Below are 22,164 nucleotides of genomic sequence, written 5' to 3'. Positions count from 1 at the left end.
CTACGTACACTTCATACACACAGGGCTCCGTTCCGTACACCTCGTGCACACATGGCTCTGCTTCGCACACCTCGTACACACACGGCTCTGCTCCGTACACCATGTACACATGAGGCTCCGCTTCGTACACCTCGTACACACACGGCTCCGTACACTTCATACACACAGGGCTCCATTCCATACACCTCGCACACACACGGCTCCGCTCAGTACACCAAGTACACACGCGGCTTCGCTCCATACACCCTGTACATAGGCAGCTCCGCTCCGTACACCTCGTACACACAAACACATGGCTCCGCTCCGTACACCTCGCACACACACTGCTCCACTCTGTACACCTCGTACACACACGGCTCCATTCCGTACACCTCGTACACACACAGCTCTGCTACATCCACCCTGTAAACCCCTCTTGACCCCACACATAAACTCTCCTTCATCCAGCACCATGACAACCAGCACAGCAGAGGCCTGCATACACTGAGGCCCCTGACCATGTGACTCCTGACTCCACCCACCCTATGACCTCATCACAGGTCCTGTGCACACAGAGCAGCCCAGCGACGTCATTGCTGGGATTTATAGGATGATGTGGAAATGGCTGGCACAGTGTTCTCAGCTGGATGAGAGGCGTTTGCGCCTAGTTTGGAGTTGTGCCCAGCCGCCGGTGCACCTGACATCTGCACACAGCACTGCCGGTCAGTTGTAGGCACTATTGACATGCAGGGCAGGGACTAATGAAGGAGCTGGGGCTGGGGGTGAGGCCCCCCTGTGAGGATATATATAATGTTGCTACGTGTTTTCGTGAGTCATACTGTATTGTGATATAACGTGTATATTTCATGTTACTGTTTGATCTATGTACATACTAGGGATAGTGTAATTATTGTTATGGCCACGAGATGGGGGCATAGAGTTTGTTACATTTTTAGTTGGAGATATAGGGGTTGATAATAGGAGGGGTTAGCTGTATAGGAATAGAGGGGGACTTCCTAGGTAGGGGCAGTTAAGGCAGGGGTGTTTGAACCCTGTAGACTGGCTTAATTGCCCGGGGGTGTAAAAACCCTCTTTTTGACTTGAGCTTTAGTGTTCAAGACTTAGAACTCGACACAAACTGCCAGCAACGTTAAGTCATAGGGCCCGGCTATCCAGTCAAGAAGAACAGGTTTAGGAGCAAAGTCAGAGGGAGAAAGTTCCCCACTGAAGAATTAAAAAAAAACCAAAGGGCAGTCAGACGGGCGAGTGTTCATCATGTGGCGACTCACAGCGTGGGTGCATTTTCTAGGAGCCGGGGCGAAACAGCAGAGGGAAGCACCAGTGATAGTGAGTACGAACAGGAGGGATACCGGTAATTCATACAAGTGGGTACGACCCGACCTCGAGCTGCATAGGGAGGAGAGTGAAGAAGGGAAGGCTGTTTTGGAATGTAACAAGGATTTTATTGTCCATCACGGTTGTAATCTGGATGAGCTGCGAAGAGACGTCAGTAAAGTTCTGCATTGTGAGTTAAATTTGGACTCTGTCTTTATTCGTATGCAAGTGACCGAAGACAATCCTGGAAAGCAGAGGAAGGACTCTGCCAGCACCGTGAGTACTTGTTGTGCTATGCTGAAAGTGTTGTATCTTTATCCTGTGAGGGGAGGCTCGGGCAAAACAGTACTAGAGTGTTCGACCATGACTACGGCCCGGTGCCTACCTTACATATCCATGATGTGGAATTGTGCTGAAGCTTCATATACAGTGATACTGTGGATCCATACTATAAAATCAATATATGCGCTGCTGTATGGAGATTCATGGGTCTCCAAATTACAAGGTCATGTACAGTAATGGAGCATGCGATGATTAAGGGCAGGCATAAGCATCCGGAAACGTGCCAGATTCCCATTGACGACACCTGCCATTCATGTACCGCGAACATGTGCACTGCGTATGAAGTGGGTTCAGCACAGGTAACACAACATGTTATAGAGTCCGTACTTGAGTCTGACCGTTGAAATTGGAGCTAGCGCAGATTGTCGTTTAACCCCTTAGATGCTGCTGTCAATCGTGACAGAGGCATTTAAGGAGGTTGGAAAAGGCGGTTTGTGACCTATCCAACAACCAGCGTTTGAAGAGTGCCGATGGCATTGTCATTTTGGCCAGGGGCATACTGAAGGCTTCAGTGTCTGCCATGTTTTACAACAATGGGGTTCATAGGAGATTGCAGATTTTACAAAACAATGCAGTATTACAGTTATGCATTATATTGCGCAAGCTATCACGGATTCATTTTACATAGGGGGACTAATAAAATGGGGGAAAACAATAATGAGGAATGTAAAAAAATGAATAAATGAGGAAACTATAACTATGATATAGGATTAAAATATTTTGGGCCTCAGAACATATTGACACAAAGAAACCATAATTATGACTTAAAGGGACTGTGTCATCAGAAAGTAATCTACTGATTAAATCAACTTTTATGGAAATGTTTTGGGTTTTTTTTTCATTTCACAATCTGTATTAAAAAAGTAAAATGAGTAAATGTGCAATTTACCATACCTCCTGTCCTTTCAGGGCAGGTTTTCAGAAAACTCATTATCATCAGAGGCAGGATTACAGTGACAAGTAACACCTCTATACACAGCTGAAAGCACAACACAGGATCCACCAATCATATTAGGTGATGTCACAGCTCACCTTCTCCCCCTGATTTCACAATGAACTTTGTTTCAATACAAAAGCTAGGATTGGAGTTTATTCATTGCTGACAATTTTCTGAAACTAAAAGAAGAGTCTATTAAAAAAAAACAAAACAGTAGCCAGTGTGAAAAATGCAAGATTTCCAATTTTTATTTTTAATACAGATTGTATTATGAAAAAAAATTGCTAAAAATTTTAAAAATATATATTTAACATAAAAAACTAAAAAACGTGATTTAGATAATAGGTCATTAACTGATCACACATTCCCTTTATAAAAGAAACTAAAAAAAATGCATCTGCACGGTATGAACGAGGCTGAGAAAATAAAATTTACAAACAAGCAGTTTTTTTTTTCAATACTAACGCTATGTTCCTTACTTTATAGTTATGAATTCTACTGTGAATAAAGAATAATGCCACTATTCATAATTCTGGGTCAAAATGGCAACAAAAGGTAATGAGCATAAGGTTCCAATGTGTAGATTTCTATAATGGTAGTAAAGAGAATTAATATTTAATTTATTTCCTTAAGTGAAAAATCTTCTGTCGAAATTTGAATAATTAATTGTGTAATCTGAATTAAATGTTTTTCCAGTCCTATGTAAATAAATAGGCTATTTCTTTCTTTTCAACTAATTTTTCTAGTCCACAAATGCATCTGAAAAACAAATAAGGAAGCAGGTAGTCTTGATTAAGTCATTGACTATATTTTTCCCAAAGTCGCTATGCAGTTCTAGGGGTTTCTATATAAATCTATATATATACTCCATTTGCAAACAAATACTAAAGAATACCAAAGTAATAGAAATCCGATAGTGCTATTAATTAAATATACCAAAAGCTATAAGAAAAGGCTAATTGTCCCATTAAAATCTTATGTGAAAGTATGGGCCCCGTCACACACAGCGAGATCGCTAGCGAGATCGCTGATTTTGTGACGCATCAGCAATCTCTCCAGCGATCGCGCTGTGTGTGACATCCATCAGCGACCTCTCCCCCCCCCCGCCGGGTATCGCTGATCGTGCATGATCGTCCTGGGCCATTTTTTTGATCATCACTCTCTCCCTGGCCAGCACGCATCGCGACCAACGATCAGCGACGCTACACGCTGGTATCTAGGGTAAACAGCGGATAACTAAGAGCCGCGCTGCTCTTGGATACCCGCTGTTTACCCTAGATACCAGCTTACTCGCTGGTCCTGATTGCTGGTGAGTCTGTCTATGTGACAGGTCACCAGTAGTGTTAAGCATTCCGATACTGCAATATTGGGTATCGGAATTCCGATACTGAGTTCCGATACTTTTAGTATATCGAATACCGGAATCGGAAGTTCCCATAATGCTATGAGACAGTTTGATTTGATTCAGCCAATGAGGATCCTAAGAAGTGTGGACACATCCTGTTAGAGCATGTTAGGCATGTAACTACTGGCATGGCTGTGATTGGCTGCTGAAATGATGTCATGATGCACTATAAAAGCCGCCGCCATTTTGGGTTCACTCTGCTGTGAATTCAGCTAGGGATAGGACGCTGCTGTTCTGAGGGACAGTGTGATCTAGCGATTTGCTATACTGTATTGTGCTTTACCCAGGCTACTTTATCAACCGCTGTAGCTTTCTTTTGCCTTGCAGCGCTGTTCACGGCTGTCTGTGAGGTCTCTGTGTATGAGTGCAGCTCACGCTGTAGTGTGTTCTGCAGCCACCTCTGGTTGTAGTCCACTCAGCGTGCGTCACTGCCTCATACATTGTCCTTTTTTGCATTAGTGCTGCTCATTTTTCCTGATTTCTCCTATTAGTGTGGTTCCATCCGTATCCAGCTAGATTGCTTGCAAACACTATGCAAGAGTAGATAGAGGAGCCTTTCTGCAGCCGTGCAGCGCTAGTGCACAGTTCTCTGCACTGTTCACGGCTGTCTGCGAGGTCTCTGTGTGTGAGTGCAGCTCACGCTGTAGTGTGTTCCGCAGCCAGCCACCTCCAGTTGTAGTCCGCTCAGCGTGCGTCACTGCCTCATACATTGTCCTTTTTTGCATTACTGCAGCTCATTTTTCCTGATTTCTCCTATTAGTGTGGTTCCATCCGTATCCAGCTATATTGCTTGAAAACACTATATAGGAGTAGATAGAGGAGCTTTTCTAAAGCCTTGCAGCACTGTTCACGGCTGTCTGCGAGGTCTCTGTGTGTGACTGCAGCTCACACTGTAGTGTGTTCTGCAGCCACCTCCTGTTGTAGTCCGCTCAGCGTGCTTCACTGCCTCATACATTGTCCTTTTTTGCATTAGTGCTGCTCATTTTTCCAGATTTCTCCTATTAGTGTGGTTCCATCCGTATCCAGCTAGAATATTTGCAAACACTATGTAGGAGTAGATAGAGGAGCCTTTCTGCTGGCTTGTGCCCTGCAGCCCCAGCCAGATTAGTATTAGCCTATTTTTTGGAGCCTCATCTATTGCATTGTAGGTTAGCTTCCTGCATTGTAATAGCTACAAAAAGTTTGGGATACTATCGGTTTTACATCTTTGGGCACATCCAGTGTCTTTTTGTGAAAAGAAAAAAGTTAATAAAGTTCACCAAACACTCCACTTTACAGTTGTGTAGGCCACATTAGCTCATATTAAAGTCTAGTCCACACTTTATAAAATTAGTGTTTCTTATACCTGTTAGCAGCTGTTCAGGAATAAGCACACTAAGCCCTTAGCACTTTTCTGCCTATCTTTGTCAGTCTACCAAGATGAAGGCAGGGAGTAAGGCACGTGGTCGTGGAGTTTCTGAAGGGAGAGGACGTGGGGATTCTGTGCCTGCTGCAGGCACCAGTGACTCAGCATCCCCCAGTTTTCCCAGGGAACAGTCCTTTATGCGCAGCTTTGTAGGAGCTGACCGTACCCCACTGCTGCGGGACGATCAAATTGAAGCCGTTGTCGGATGGATGGCAGCTAACGCATCGACTTCAATTAGTTCCAGATCCTTTCAGGTCCAGAGCACTGAAGAGCACCCATCTGTCTCTTCACCACCTGCCAAATTGCCCAGGCAGTCAGAGAGCCCTGGACAGGAGCCATCTCTACTTCTGTTCTCTGAATCTGTTGGCTTAGAAAGAGGGGGCCAGCCAAGCAGCATTCGAGAATTTGAAGAAGAGGTAGTATGCAGTGATGCGCAACAGCTTTGTCTCTCTGAATCTGAAGAGGCGGGTGGGCCAGTGCCTATGGTCAGCACACCTCAGTACGCATCTGACGATGAGACTCAGGTGCCACTTTCTGGTGCGTACTGTGCTGTTGAGACTACCCAGGAAAAGCAGTCGTTTGAAGAGGGTAGTGTAGATGATGAGGTCCTTGACCCATCATGCCGTGAGGTACAGGAAGGTGGTGGGAGCAGCTCTGAGGAAGAGATTCCCCGAACGGCCAAAAAAGGAGGGAGGGGGCAGACTCGGTTGCCTGTAGCCTCCACTTCGGCACCCATTAGGAGCATGCCTCTTCCAAAACCCAAAACGGGCGCTCCCAAGACTTGCAGTGCCTGGTCCTTTTTTGACACAGTTGCAGATGACATTTGCTTTGTCAAATGCAAGCTGTGTAATCAGAAAGTCAAAAGAGGGAAAAGTGTCAGCAACCTCAATACCACAAATATGTGGAAACATGTGCGGACCAAGCACGTGTTGGAGTTACAAAGACACACTGAAGATGTAGGCCAACCTACAGCGTCACCTACCACCTCTTCAGCTCGTGTTGTAGCCTCTTCCTCCAGCTCACACACAGCTGGTTCGGATTCCTCACAGGATCGCCATGGAAGAACCTCTGGCACTGTTGTACAGAGACACAGTGTCATTCCACCCACAGCACCACATTCCCTGTCATCTTCATACTCCCAGGCCAGTCTACAGCCATCGGTAGCACAGGCATGGGAGAAAAGGCGCCCATACTCGGCAAACCACCCCCGAGCACAGGCTCTGAATGCTGGCATTGCAAAACTACTGTCCCTTGAAATGCTCTCATTCAGGCTGGTGGAGACTGACACCTTCCGTAACTTCATGGCATTGGCAGTCCCACAATACAACGTGCCCAGCCGCTTTTATTTCAGCAGGCAAGCCGTCCCTGCCCTGCAAAAGCATGTGGAGGGAAAAATTAAACATGCGCTACTAAACGCCGTCAGTAGCAAGGTCCACCTGACTACTGATGCGTGGACCAGTAACCATGGACAGGGACGATATCTTTCCCTCACTGACACCGGAGGAATAGAAGTTGTCACCACTTTATTCCCACACAAGACTTGGGGGCACAACAGCAACGATAGTGAGCCGGGACTTGGTAGCAAGGAGTCCCCGAAGCAGGCTACAGCTGTCTGCCGTACAAGTAGAGTTCATAGGAACATCTGACAGGAGGAACTCCAGTGTAACTCAGTACTGAGAGTACTTCACTATAGGTGCAAAAGGGAGACGTTCAGAAAAGGCACATATGTTGGCGGAGTGTTGGAAAGGAGTACTTCGTCTTGCATGGAAGCTGGCTGAGCTCCTGACCTGGAGGACACGGCACGGATGCGGGCTCTTGTGCCACAACAGACTGGTAGTAAAGCTTTGGAACTACATGCCCTGGTGTCCTCCACTTATTCTTGCGTCAACCTGCCCGGCACTGCTACATCCCCTGCGCCCGATACTACACCATCTAAGTGTCACTTCTCCTACTCTGCCCTGGGACTACAGCCCTGCCTGTGGAGTGTTATAACATCATTGCTGCACCACACCATCTGTCCCAGAGGATCTGTCTGCAGCGTCAGCTTAACATCTTCATTGTCGAACACCACAGGTGGCGTCACGACTCATTCATTCTAATCATCATAAGCACACTGAACATTTTTCCCCTTGAACAATGGGCGCCCAGGGCCACGGGCCGGGTCCCAACTGCAGTGACATCTCCCATTGAGGTTCATCGGGCCCGGTACCGAGTACCCCACAGCCCTGGAAGGGCGACCCACATGTGCTCAACTTGGTCGTGCAGAGTTTTTTGAGGGACTATCCGGATCTTGATGCACAAGGTCCGCATAGAGTGCGCTCACTTGCGGCGTTCCAGCATGGCAAGATCGTGCATTGCAGCTCTGCAGCGCCGATTCCGCCTTCCGGAACATCGCATCATATGTGACCTACCCACCAGGTGGAATTCAACGTTACATATGTTGGAGAGGTTGTGTGAGCAGCAGGCAGCAGTAATGGAGTATCAGCTGCATCAGGCGCAAACAAGTCGCACTGTGCACCGGTCACACTTCAGCACCCCTGAGTGGGCCTCTATGAAGGACATCTGCCACGTTTTGCGTGCCTTCGATGATTCCACGCGGATGGCGAGTGCAGATGATGCACTAGTCAGCATGACTATCCCCCTTATCTACCTGCTTGAAAAACACTGCAAGCACTAAGGGAGGAGGTTGTGGAAGAGGTGGAGGATGAGGAGTCACAAATGCCATCTGCTTCTGGACAGTCTGCGCAACGTGGTTCCTCACAAAGGCCTAGGCAGGGGACACTTTGTGAGGAGGATGAGGAGGAGTCGATGGAGGAGGAAGACATCTGTCCAGAGGAGGGAGGTACACGATGCTCTAGTAGTCAGTATGTAGAGCGAGGGTGGGGTGATGCAGAGCAGGCAGAGATGACGCCTCAAGCAGTGGACAGCGTTTCTTGGCCAGTTGGCAGTCTGCAGCACATGGTTGATTTCATGCGGCAGTGCCTGAGAAACGACCGCCGCATCGCCCACATTCTCAACACGGCTGATTATTGGGTGTACACCCTCCTAGATCCTCACTACCGGGACAACTTACAAAGCCTCATAACACCGTTGAACCGGGAGCGTAAAATGCGGGAGTACCAAGACACACTGGTGCATTCCATCATGTTCTCCATTCCACCCGAGAGCAGTGCTGCTAGTGCTTTACAAAGCAGCTCAGTGCGTCGAGGCAGTGGAGGGAGCGCTGCATAAAGAGGGAGCAGAAGCAGCGCCTCAGCACAAGGCAAGACCAGTATGGCCCAAATGTGGCAAAGTTTTTTGCCCCCGCCACAAATGTCTACACCATCGCAGACGGCTCCGGTCAGCAGGAGGCAACGTGTCATGATCCAGTGTTGGATCTGGCGGTATTAAATGCATTAAGTGAACTTTTTTTCCTTTGGTTCCAAAGTGTGTCGTGATAGCCCCCGGTGGCCATTAGAATTATCACACGTGGTGTCGTTCATTCTAAGTTGCCCGGTGGTGGGGAATGGTATCGCACCTTAGGTTTAGGTTAATGTTCACTTAATTATGTATCAGGTGTTACACCCTATAAACGTGTGCTAGGGGTGTGCAATCACTGCCTGTGATATTGTGAGATTGTTTTCACTCTGGGGGAGAGCCTGGAGGAAGGATGGAGCTGGTGAGGAGTCCTGCGCAGCTTAGCCAGGGGGGACGTGTTTCAGCTATGGTGTCTGGACGAAGGGCTGGCATGGCGTGGTGGGGTCGCAGTGATGGTGTCAGCGGGAAGTGTCTGCATGGACTGGTGGAGTGGCGACTATGGAGAGTGGCACTCACCATGTGGGACTTGGCTGCTGAGCTGGACTCAAGCATGCTTGACTTCGTGTCAGAAGCTGAACTCATCCTTGGGCCTCTGGTACTAAGCAGCTGCAACTGGTGGTGGACTCTGCTCCGAGGCTGCACTAAGGTGAAGGATCCTGTTATGGTGATGGATCCAGGTGGAGGAGAAGATGCACGCAGGTGGTGGGCTCTGTTGCAGGAGCATAAGCACAGAGCATAAAGCTAAGTGGTGTCCCCCTGTATTGTCTCTTTCCCTCATGTGTGTTATTAGTGCAGTGGTGGGATTAGTTTCCGCACCGACCTATTCCCTAGTGAGGGTTTAGGGTCAGGGCGAGCTAGGGCGTTGAGGTACGCGTGCGGCGCCCGGTGCAAAACCGGCATAGGGAACGTTAGGAGTGCAGGGACACTGGCTCAGGGGAGCTCAGGAGGTCTCCAATTCCCTTTTCCCTATTGCAGGGCCCACCACTGTTAATGTTTCCCACATGAGGGAAAGAGACAATACAGGGGGACACCACTTAGCTTTATGCTCTGTGCTTATGCTCCTGCAACAGAGCCCACCACCTGCGTGCATCTTCTCCTCCACCTGGATCCATCACCATAACAGGATCCTTCACCTTAGTGCAGCCTCGGAGCAGAGTCCACCACCAGTTGCAGCTGCTTAGTACCAGAGTCCCAAGGATGAGTTCAGCTTCTGACACGAAGTCAAGCATGCTTGAGTCCAGCTCAGCAGCCAAGTCCCACATGGTGAGTGCCACTCTCCATAGTCGCCACTCCACCAGTCCATGCAGACACTTCCCGCTGACACCATCACTGCGACCCCACCACGCCATGCCAGCCCTTCGTCCAGACACCATAGCTGAAACACGTCCCCCCTGGCTAAGCTGCGCAGGACTCCTCACCAGCTCCATCCTTCCTCCAGGCTCTCCCCCAGAGTGAAAACAATCTCACAATATCACAGGCAGTGATTGCACACCCCTAGCACACCTTTATAGGGTGTAACACCTGATACATAATTAAGTGAACATTAACCTAAACCTAAGGTGCGATACCATTCCCCACCACCGGGCAACTTAGAATAAACGACACCACGTGTGATAATTCTAATGGCCACCGGGGGCTATCATGACACACTTTGGAACCAAAGGAAAAAAAGTTCACTTAATGCATTTAATACCGCCAGATCCAACACTGGATCATGACACAACGTTTCCGTCAGATGGTGACAGACTACATGTCTTGCCCTCTCAGTGTTCTCCTACACGGCTCTTCCCCCTTCAAGTTTTGGGTCTCTAAGCTGGATACATGGCCAGAATTTAGCCAGTATGCATTGGAGGTGCTGGCTTGCCCTGCTGCTAGTGTATTATCGGAACGCGTCTTTAGTGCCGCAGGTGGTGTACTAACAGACCGTCGCATGCGACAATCCTCCGATAACGTTGACCAGCTTACTTTTCTGAAAATGAACAAGGCCTGGATCTCGCTGGAATTTGCCAGTCCTCTTCCAGATTAAGTAATTGGTTGGCAACAGTATTCAGGTCTCCTGTTGTGTTCATGCTTCTACCACCTGAACTGTAATCCCTGGGCTCCAACACCGCCAGTTGCTGCTCATAAGTGCCGTCTGCACAGTCAACACATGCTCCAGTGTTATTGGGGTTCAGTAACGTCAGCTGATCCCCTGCTGTGTGTCCGGCAATTTCTCCTGTTCTGTTCACATTCACACTACTACAGATATTAAACTTGCTCCAATTAGGCCTCTGCCTCCACTCTGTTTCTATTATTTACCCTAGGCTCCAACACTGCCAGTTGCTGCTCAGAAGTGCCGTCTGCACAGTCAACACATGCTCCAGTGTTATTGGGGTTCAGTAACGTCAGCTGATCCCCTGCTGTGTTTCCGGCATTTTCGCCTGCTCTGTCCACATTCACACTACTACAGATTTTAAACTTGCTCCAATTAGGCCTCTGACTCCACTCTGTTTCTTATTATTTACCCTGGGCACCAACACCGCCAATTGCTGCTCAGACGTGCCGTCTGCACAGTCAACACTTGCTCCTGAGTTATTGGGGTTCAGTAACGTTAGCTGATCCCCCCTGCTGTGTGTCCGGCAATTTCTCCTGCTCTGTCCACATTCACACTACTACAGATATTAAACTTGCTCCAATTAGGCCTCTGCCTCCACTCTGTTTCTATTATTTACCCTGGGCTCCAACACCGCCAGTTGCTGCTCATAAGTGCCGTCTGCACAGTCAACACATGCTCCAGTGTTATTGGGGTTCAGTAACGTCAGCTGATCCCCTGCTGTGTTTCCGGCAATTTCACCTGCTCTGTTCACATTGACACTACTACAGATATTAAACTTGCTCCAATTAGGCCTCTGCCTCCACTCTGTTTCTATTATTTACCCTGGGCTCCAACACCGCCAGTTTCTGCTCAGAAGTACGGTCTGCACAGTCAACACATGCTCCAGTGTTATTGGGGTTCAGTAACGTCAGCTGATCCCCTGCTGTGTTTCCGGCAATTTCACCTGCTCTGTCCACATTCACACTACTACAGATTTTAAACTTGCTCCAATTACGCCTCTGCCTCCACTCTGTTTCTATTATTTACCCTGGGCACCAACACCGCCAGTTGCTGCTCAGAAGTGCCGTCTGCACAGTCGACACTTGCTCCTGTGTTATTGGGGTATTTCTCCTGCACTGTCCACATTCACACTACTACAGATATTAAACTTGCTCCAATTAGGCCTCTGGCTACACTCTGTTTCTACTGTAATCCCTGGGCTCCAACACCGCCAGTTGCTGCTCAGAAGTGTCTTTGGCATGGGTACCCCCTCCTGCCCAGCCTGGTTCCAGCACGCCAGCTGTTTCCGGGTAGTGTCAACGTCACTTTGCCTCCAATACGTTGTACTGTCTTGTTGCGGTCGGGTTAGCCGACTCTATGGTGCCTGCAGTTTAGGTGCTTCCTATGTGTGCTGCGAGATCTGGCAATGAAGGCTGGATCCGTAGTGCCAATAGGACAAGCTCCCCCTGTAGGACTGTGGGTTTCGGTAACTCCGGCCAGCTCGCGGCCTTGCAACTTTTTTTTTCATGTGTACCTTCTGCTGCTTATCTGAGTTCCAGTACCATTAGCTGGTTCTTTGAATCTTGAATATGACCCCCTGGGTTCCAGTTACGTCAGCTGGTTCCAGGCAGAGCCTTTGGCTTAGGTGCCTCCTTCTCGGTATCCGAGTTCCACCAATGTCTGCTGGTCCTTGGTAGTGCTTTCTGGCACAGGTGCCTCCTGCTTAGTAACCGGGTTCCAGTACCATCAGCTGGTCCTCGGTAGTTCCATTGGCTCTTGTACCTTCGGCTACCCATCCAGGTTCCAGTACCGTCAGCTGGTTCCCAGCAGTTCCTCAGCCTTCTTGTACCTTCTGCTACATTTCCAAGTTCAAGCTTTTTGAAATGGTTTTTGGTAATCACTCTGGATCTCCCTGACGACGACCCTAAAGACGACGACCCTGAAGACCACCCCGAAGAAGACGACGACTCCGAAAACGACGACCCTGGAGACGACGACCCTGAAGACCACCCCGAAGAAGACCAAGAAGATGACCCTGAAGAGGATGATGAAGGAGAAAGTGTGGGAGAAGTAAAAAAGAAGGTGAAGAGCATGGAAATAGTGAAACATAAATATCTGACAAAATATAAAAAAGCTTAACATAGTCAATATCTTTGTAACTCCGAACGTCTTAAAAAAAAAAAATTAATTCCTGCTATTCCATTTGATTGGGCTAAACCTCTATGCCTTTAATGTCTCCTCCACCTCCCCCAATGCATTCTACATTATTCTTAGTTGTTTCCCTTCATGTAGAATTAACCTACAAGGAAAGTAAGGGTTTATTTTCATTCCGATATTTGTGTCCCATTGACTTGCATTGGTTTCCGGTATCGGAATCGGCGATAGCCGATATTTTTGGGGTATCGGTCCGATCCAATCCGATCCGATATTTCCCGATATCGGAAGGTATCGCTCAACACTAGTCACAAATGATCAGCCTAACTATGTCCCAGCGATCCCATCCATGTCAGATCGTTGGTGGGATCGCTGGGACATCTTGTGTAATGGGGCCTTATGTCTTTACTGAAAACAGGTTTTATCCAAGAATTGACAGTGAAAAATCAATCCAGGAGGAGAAAAAAAGCAGGTCTCTCTGATAAGATATAAAGTGACATGTAAAAGTTTGCAAAAGGAATTAATCTGGTTTGTCCTGATGAAGAGGTCTGGCATGATCTTGAAACATGTTGACTTGTAAACCTGTTCTAATAAACGATTTTATTTTAAAGATTCTATCTCAGCAGCGCATGAGTGATACCTCCCGTTGTTTTCCTTATGTTAAAGTTTGGGCCCACCTAGTCAAAATTACTATTATTGTGAAGAGTTAAGCAAGTTGAACATGAAATGATCTCTAAAAGGCCTAAAGTTAAAGATGTCACATTTCTTTTGTATTTTAGGCAAAAAATATATATATTGTCATTTTTTTACATTTTAAAAATTACAAAAAGGAAAGTGAGTCAACGCGAAAGTTTGGGCACATTTGGAGATTTTTGTGCTTAGATAACTGTGACCAAGGTTTCAGAACTTAATTAGCCTGTTAGGATTATGGCTTGCTCACTATCATCATTAGGAAAGGCCGGTGTAATGCCTGCTGAAGCGCAGTAGCACACAACCTTCACCAGGAGTGCGGGTGAGGGAAAAACAGGTACACTCACAGTGAAACCACAGAGCAGCAGGCAGGAGCCACTAGGTGGCGGAAGAGTAGTCAGAAAAGCCAGGTCAGCAACAGAGAGGGAACGAAGTACCAGAGGTCACAGCAATACATGTGGTCAGAAACAAGCCAGAGAATCAGCAACGGTCAGAAGCGGATAAGACAAAGACAGAAGCAGGTCAGGATGCAAGCCAAGTCAAAACCAGGGAGTCAGCACACTAAGGGGAAACACTAAGTCAGGACAGGAATTGGGGAAAACAGAGACACAGGATCAGATAGCAAACGTAGCAGAACCAAGCAGAGCAATCAGAGTCAGCTACAGCAGCCCTAGACAGGAACTATAACTGACATCACCTGCAGGAAGCAGCGGCAATAAATAGCAAACCTGAACCCAGACTGAGGCTGAGAAAGGTTAACCCCTTCATGAACAGACTGGGAAAAAGGGAAAACAGGACTCCAACCCCGGTCTGGATCATGACAGCCGGGTGATTCAAATTTTCAGCTTTTTATAAATCCTGCCTCTTCTAACCTTGTGCCAAAATACAGCAGCCATAGATTCTTCCAAGCAGCTGCCTAGCACTCTGAAAATGAAAATGGTGGAGGCCCACAGAGAAAAAGAAGACTATAAGAAGATAGCAAAGAGTTTTCAAGTTGCCCTTTTCTCAGTTCGAAATATAATTAAGAAACGGCAGCTAACAGGAACCATGGAGGTCAACTTAAGGTCTGGAAGACCAAGCAAAATTTCAGTGAGAGATGCTCATGGTCTGACATTGCTAGAGAGGCAAATCAGAACCCCGCTTTATTGCAAAAGACCTTTAGATATAGCAGACTCTGGAGTTGTGGTACACTGTTCTACTGTTCAGAGACACCTGTACAAATATGGCCTTCATAGAAGAGTCATCACAAGAAAACCTCTCCTGCATCCTCTCCCTAAAATTCATCATCAGAAGTATGCAAAAGAACATCTAAACAAGCCTGATGCATTTTGGAAACAAGTCCCGATGGACTGATGAGGTTAAAATAGAACTCTTTGTCCACAATGATCAAAGGTATGTGTGGAGAAAAAAGGGCACAGAATTTCAGGAAAACAGCATCTCGCCGACCATTAAGCATGGGGGTGGATCAATCATGCTTTGGGGTTGTGTTGCCGCCAATGGCGCAGGGAATATTTCACGGTTAGAGGGAAGAATGGATTCAATGAAATTTCAACAAATTCTTGATGTAAACATAGCACCATCTGTAAAAAAGCTTAAGTTGTAAAGATGATGGCTCCTACAAATGGATAATGATCCTAAACACACATCAAAATCCACAATAGATGACCTCAGAAGGTGCAAGCTGAAGATTTTACAATGGCCCTTATAGTCCCCTGATCTGAACATCATTGAAAATCTGTGACTAGACCTCAAAATAGCAGTGTATGCAAGACGACACAGGAGTCTCACAGAACTGAAAGAATTTTCTATGAAAATCCCTCAAACAAGAATTGAAAGACTCTTGGCTAGCTACAAAAAGCATTTATAAGCTGGGATATTTTAAAAAGGGGGAGCTACTAGGTAGTAACCATGCTGGGTGCCCCAACTTTTTCATCGGCCCTTTTTACTTTTGTAGTTTTTAAAATGGAAAACATGAATATATATATATATATATATATATATATATACAGTGGGGAAAAAAAGTATTTAGTCAGTCAGCAATAGTGCAAGTTCCACCACTTAAAAAGATGAGAGGCGTCTGTAATTTACATCATAGGTAGACCTCAACTATGGGAGACAAACTGAGAAAAAAAAATCCAGAAAATCACATTGTCTGTTTTTTTTTCATTTTATTTGCATATTATGGTGGAAAATAAGTATTTGGTCAGAAACAAAATTTCATCTCAATACTTTGTGATATATCCTTTGTTGGCAATGACAGAGGTCAAACGTTTTCTGTAAGTCTTCACAAGGTTGCCACACACTGTTGTTGGTATGTTGGCCCATTCCTCCATGCAGATCTCCTCTAGAGCAGTGATGTTTTTGGCTTTTCGCTTGGCAACACGGACTTTCAACTCCCTCCAAAGGTTTTCTATAGGGTTGAGATCTGGAGACTGGCTAGGCCACTCCAGGACCTTGAAATGCTTCTTACGAAGCCACTCCTTCGTTGCCCTGGCGGTGTGCTTTGGATCATTGTCATGTTGAAAGACCCAGCCACGTTTCATCTTCAATGCCCTTGCTGATGGAAGGAGGTTTGCACTCAAAATCTCACGATACATGGCCCCATTCATTCTTTCATGTACCCGGATCAGTCGTCCTGGCCCCTTTGCAGAGAAACAGCCCCAAAGCATGATGTTTCCACCACCATGCTTTACAGTAGGTATGGTGTTTGATGGATGCAACTCAGTATTCTTTTTCCTCCAAACACGACAAGTTGTGTTTCTACCAAACAGTTCCAGTTTGGTTTCATCAGACCATAGGACATTCTCCCAAAACTCCTCTGGATCATCCAAATGCTCTCTAGCAAACTTCAGACGGGCCCGGACATGTATAGGCTTAAGCAGTGGGACACGTCTGGCACTGCAGGATCTAAGTCCATGGTGGCGTAGTGTGTTACTTATGGTAGGCCTTGTTACAATGGTCCCAGCTCTCTGCAGTTCATTCACTAGGTCCCCCCGCGTGGTTCTGGGATTTTTGCTCACCGTTCTTGTGATCATTCTGACCCCACGGGGTGGGATTTTGCGTGGAGCACCAGATCGAGGGAGATTATCAGTGGTCTTGTATGTCTTCCATTTTCTAATTATTGCTCCCACAGTTGATTTCTTTACTCCAAGCTGGTTGGCTATTGCAGATTCAGTCTTCCCAGCCTGGTGCAGGGCTACAATTTTGTTTCTGGTGTCCTTTGACAGCTCTTTGGTCTTCACCATAGTGGAGTTTGGAGTCAGACTGTTTGAGGGTGTGCACAGGTGTCTTTTTATACTGATAACAAGTTTAAACAGGTGCCATTACTACAGGTAATGAGTGGAGGAAAGAGGAGACTCTTAAAGAAGAAGTTACAGGTCTGTGAGAGCCAGAAATCTTGATTGCTTGTTTCTGACCAAATACTTATTTTCCACCATAATATGCAAATAAAATGAAAAAAAAACAGACAATGTGATTTTCTGGATTTTTTTTTCTCAGTTTGTCTCCCATAGTTGAGGTCTACCTATGATGTAAATTACAGACGCCTCTCATCTTTTTAAGTGGTGGAACTTGCACTATTGCTGACTGACTAAATACTTTTTTTCCCCACTGTATACTTCACTGCCTATAATATAAGAGAAATGTCATCTTTAACTTTAGGCCTTTTTGAGATCATTCCATCTTCAACTTGCCTACCTGTTCATAATAACAGTAATTTTGACCAGGGGTGCCCAAACTATTACATGCCACTATATATATATATATATATATGTATATGGTTTTCTTTTGTGTTTGGGACTCTCAAGTTAAGCTCCCATGATATGAGATTTCGGTGAGTTTTTGTGGTTGCAGATTTTGTACAGCATTTGTGCACCAATTAGGTAAATTAGGATACTGGCAGCTTTTCCCTTGTGTTTTTTTACATGCGTTTTTATCACATTTTTGACACTACCATGTTTCTTCTTAGCATATCATGTTTTAAATTAAGCTGCTTTTTGTCTTTGATATTTCTTGGTACTGTAGCTCGGCATTTTTCCCTGATCATGTGACAAGGGCCAATAAAGGGTCTGACATAGATTTGTAGGGTATCTAACTCCACAAAGAAAAGTACTTGTATAGTGCATTCAACATTTGCATTGCTCCAAGTGCAGCTTTGCTAATTAACTACAATTATGGAACTTACCATAAATGAAAGAGAATCATCTTAAGTTATCTAAAATGTGTGTTTGCATTATTCTTAAAGGAAAAGAGACAGAAGATGACATCTATTGTGCTTGCCTGTCAAAAGCATTATGTCAGGTGGCTACACCAGTTACTGTTGGCTTATACGCCCCATTCGGAGGCAGGGTGTACATGCTTTTGGATCGCATCACAAGTAAGCAGATATTATAAATCTATTGTTTTATATAATGTCTAAGCATCTATACTATTTTATAATTTTTTGTTCTTTCATTTGATTTATATTTTAGTCTCATTTATCTTTTGCAGAATGCATGCGGGAGGAAGCATCGCGTATAACAGAAAAAGAAGAAAAAAACTTGGAGAAAGCCACAGTTAAAGCCACCGGATGGGGTTTCCTACATCTACTTTGGCGTCTATTTTTCTACTGCCCTTTAGTAACTGAACGTCACTTAGAACGGAAAAGTATTAAGTTCATATTTGTACACTTCAGCGCTTGGCAATATGCAGGCAGTGACCGACTGTGGGCTGGTCTGGTCACCACACTCTGCGAGGAAATACGTCGGAACTTCGGATTGTTTCCACACAGTATATTTAACGCCTTGGGTTGCAAACCTAAAAGAAATCTAGAATCTGATGGCAGAGAGTGGACCATCAGAAGGACTTTTTGCATTATACTGGCGGTCTGCATTGTCTTGCTTCTCATTGGGTTGCTCCTCTTGGTTATACCAATCAAATCTAAAAGCCATGGAGGTGAAGAGAGAGTCTCAACAGTTTTTGGGAGTTTAATGACTGTAGTGGCAGGATCAGGAATTGCCATGACACTGTTTAAGCTAGGAAAGAGCATCCTTATTAGCCAAAAGCATAAAATTGAGCGACTGGTCAATAGTGAGAAATTTAGTTCTCAAATGGGATTTATGAATGAGGTGAAAAAAGAGGTGGAACTGATAAGCCAAATGGTTCAATTCATGGAAATTTTCCAGAAGCAGAAGATTCGGGTGGTCTTACAGATCACCAGTCTGGAGCTCTGTGCACCTGACAAAGTGGTTGGAGTATTGGATGCTATGAACACTTTATTATCTGACCAGAGATCTCCATTTATTTCCATACTGGTAGTTGACCCCAGCATCATTGTCACTTGTTTAGAGAATGCAAGCTCACTCAAAGGTATGGCAGACAATGGCTACATGTTCCTCAATCGCACTGTCACATTGCCTTTCTCTGTCCCAGCGCTTGGTAAGAAGACAAAGCTGCAACTTCTGAAGAAAGCTGTACAAAGGACAGAAGATCTTATTGATTGGCCTTGCAGGAATGACGCCAACCGGGGCACTAAGACTGGAATTACAGAACCCATGAAGCTACTTAGAGATGACCTCTTAGAAGATGAAGAGCCAGAGGTGAACCTACTACCTTATCAACCAGCTTACTGCATCCAGGAAGCATTCTATGCCCTATACAGTGAGCGTGAAGTTCTCCATGAATACATTCCTGATAGCATATGTCAAATGAAACGAATTGTCAATGCCATCCCTGTTATGGTCCACCTAATGATGCTGAGCAAAATACCATGGGGCAACATGTCTTCCAAATCTGTAGCTGCTTGGGTTGTTCTCTGCAATCAGTGGCCTTGTAGACTAAGCTGGATTCTTCAATGTCTGGAGGATGAAGAACAGCAAGGATGTAAGGAAGGATTCAATGATTATCTCCTGTGGGACATGTTTAAGGAAAACAGCAAGGAACTGTTTTCCTTGAAAGCCGGGTTGAAGAACCTTTTGGACTTGGATGGAGATCCGGAGATTTTCCAAAAGTTTCTCTCTCACGACTTTCCTTTTACAGTTGACGAATCCAGAAGACTGAGGACGTGTACGATTAATCTGGATTATTCGATAAAGCACAAGATGGGACTTATCCGTGGAATCAACAACCTTCAAAATGATTGGAAAACAACAATCATAGAGAGTAAAATTGAGAAAATAGAAATGGTGGATAAAAACAACACAATAGATGTCAGTGATGTGGTTGGAATGCAGGTTATTCAAAGTAACAGAGACAATGAGCTTAGAAATGAGTGGGAGAAACATGTCTATAGGTGCAGAGCTGACGTACATTGGGAGAAAGGTCTACCTGAAATGATGCATGGAAAAGAGATTAAAAGCAGAGGATCAGAACTCAGGTGTGATGAAGAGCAATCCAAAAGGCACAGTTCTATAAAACAGAAATTATTAAAAGAAATATGTGGGAATAATGAGGATGTGAGTGGAATGGATAGTTTAAGTATAAATTTAGTAGAAAAAGAAATTCCATGGATAGATGAAGAAGACAGCAGGGTACAAGTAAAAGAACAGTATAAGAGATTAGAAGAGGAAAAAAGTTTAGAGCGAGAAACCGTACTATAATGTGAAAATTTTAGGCTTTCTATCTATAAGTATGTTTCTCCTCACTGTCTTTTGAGAAAGGAAAGCGATAGCTGCCAGGTTGTGCACAGAGAAACTGTTGGGACATTTTGAGTACAACTTCTTTGTGGTTCCAAATCTGCAGCTTTCTCAGGTCAGGTGGAAACGTTATTATAGACATTACAAAAAGTATCTGGTTTACAAACTCATTTTCTTGATACGTTATTAGGTTCTGTTAAGCCAATAAATTGGAATTCCTTATTTATATCCTTTATGAATTAGCCGAAATGTAGCAGCTACAATGAGCCTTTCTCTCTTTCGGGAGGACCCAACTCATTTGGATAGGCCCTCATATTTGATTAGCACAGTTCTGACAACTGAGATCATCATGATAAATAGTCTGTTGTGCTCCTGGGACAGCCATATCCTCTTCATTGTTTCCAGAAGCATAGCCTGTTCCAGGTTTTTCAGATGCAAACCACAAAGAACCTCTGTGCAAGAACAGTATATTGATTTCTAACTGCTAATTTAATGACCAGGCGGTGCCTACCATGTATGACCTCATTCATGGCACTTCAGAAAATTCCTCACAGCTGTGTCAATTCATCAATAATTGTGAGACCTGGATATGAAGGAGAGTAGCCTCTTACATGTCATCTGGTAGGCAGTAGAAACTACTACCGTAGACCTCCTTGCACAGGCTGCACAGATTGTGCTCTCCTTTGATAGGGAGATAGACCGCCATTTTTCATGTTGATTCCAGAAATAAAGATTGTCATAATTAGCATGAGAAAACATTAGATGAGAAATAAAAATGTCTGTTTTACAGTTAATTTATGTATAATATACATAAATAAAATAGCTATGATTTTATAAAATATTAATAAAAATGTTTGTATGCATTAAGTAGTCAGAAAATAATGTTAATTACACCAAATTGTACTATTGGGGATTCTTAGAAAAAAAAATTAATGTCATATGTGGTCCAAACTAGCTCCAGAGTTTCTCTGACCTATGTGGCAGAGATTGACGGCTAGGAAGCTGGATTCTATATAGATTTGTATGCCAAATAGGGACTACATATACTTTTTAGTACTTGCATTTTTTTAAGTGAAGTAGACATTAAGCAAATTATATCAGTAAGATCATATGGTTCATATCATATTGGCAGAGGCTTAGCAGGTTATTTCAGCCATGAAACACAGGAGTGAGACAATTAAAGGTGTTGGAATATGTTTAGTGCAACAACTCCACTCCTGTCTATGAGTGTTCAGTTGCTAGATTTGTATGCTGTTTATAAAGTTAGAACAAAAAAAAACTCCCAGAGGCTCACACAGGGAGAGCATGTGACTGTACTTCCTGTTTTCCTGCGTCTGTGTATGAGAGAAGCAGCCTGCTGTAGATGCTAGACAGATAGAGACACACAAATGATTTATTTCTGATCCATTAAGCTTATCATACATTGTTCTTGTTTGTTCTTGAATTAAGAAGCTCTATTGTCACACACTGGGAGCTTGGAGAGTATCCTGAATAATCCGCTGCTAACAAAAGGAGAACTACAAAATGCAAGACATTGAAGTCCCTGTATCACATGTTAACAATGTTGAAAACTTTGATTTCACACAGAGATTTAATTAAAGAGTAAATGACATGTCAGAAGTTTTGATCATTGAAGGTCTGGATTCTGAGACTTCCACCAATCACTGAAGCAAAGTAGAAGAAGTGTTCAGTTCTTGTTCTGCCATATACTAACGATGGCTCATACAGTTTTATATACTGTGTTTTACTAAATTAAAGGACACTTCCATAATACGGCACATACCACAATTTTTCAGTCGAATACCCACCCATGTCCAAGCTCTCCTACGCTCAACCAAAAGCTCAAGTAGACGCTGCCCCATTGAGAGACCCAGAATACAGCAGTGAAGCCTTGATTCAATGCTTTGCTTGCCAGTTATGATGGACAGTGCACTG

At 44.9% G+C, this 22,164-nt stretch overlaps 1 protein-coding gene across 1 annotated transcript in view; it reads left to right on the top strand.

Moving 5' to 3' along the window:
* NKPD1 (NTPase KAP family P-loop domain containing 1) overlaps nt 1-21,849 on the top strand; it is a 38,223-nt gene extending 16,374 nt beyond the window's left edge. The window contains exons 2-4 of the mRNA XM_073549367.1: nt 3,080-3,148; nt 17,862-17,993; nt 18,107-21,849. Of these exons, the coding sequence (XP_073405468.1) occupies nt 3,136-3,148; nt 17,862-17,993; nt 18,107-20,193 (2,232 nt within the window). The 5' untranslated portion in view covers nt 3,080-3,135 and the 3' untranslated portion in view covers nt 20,194-21,849. The remainder of the gene's footprint in view (nt 1-3,079; nt 3,149-17,861; nt 17,994-18,106) is intronic.
* The last annotated feature ends 315 nt before the right edge of the window (nt 21,850-22,164 follow it).

This window comes from Dendrobates tinctorius, unplaced genomic scaffold (genome assembly GCF_039654945.1).
Source record: "Dendrobates tinctorius isolate UK_male_01 unplaced genomic scaffold, ASM3965494v1 ptg000158l, whole genome shotgun sequence".
Lineage (NCBI taxonomy): Eukaryota > Metazoa > Chordata > Amphibia > Anura > Dendrobatidae > Dendrobates > Dendrobates tinctorius.
Note: the sequence above shows the minus strand (reverse complement) of the source record. Positions and strands in the feature narration are given on the sequence as shown.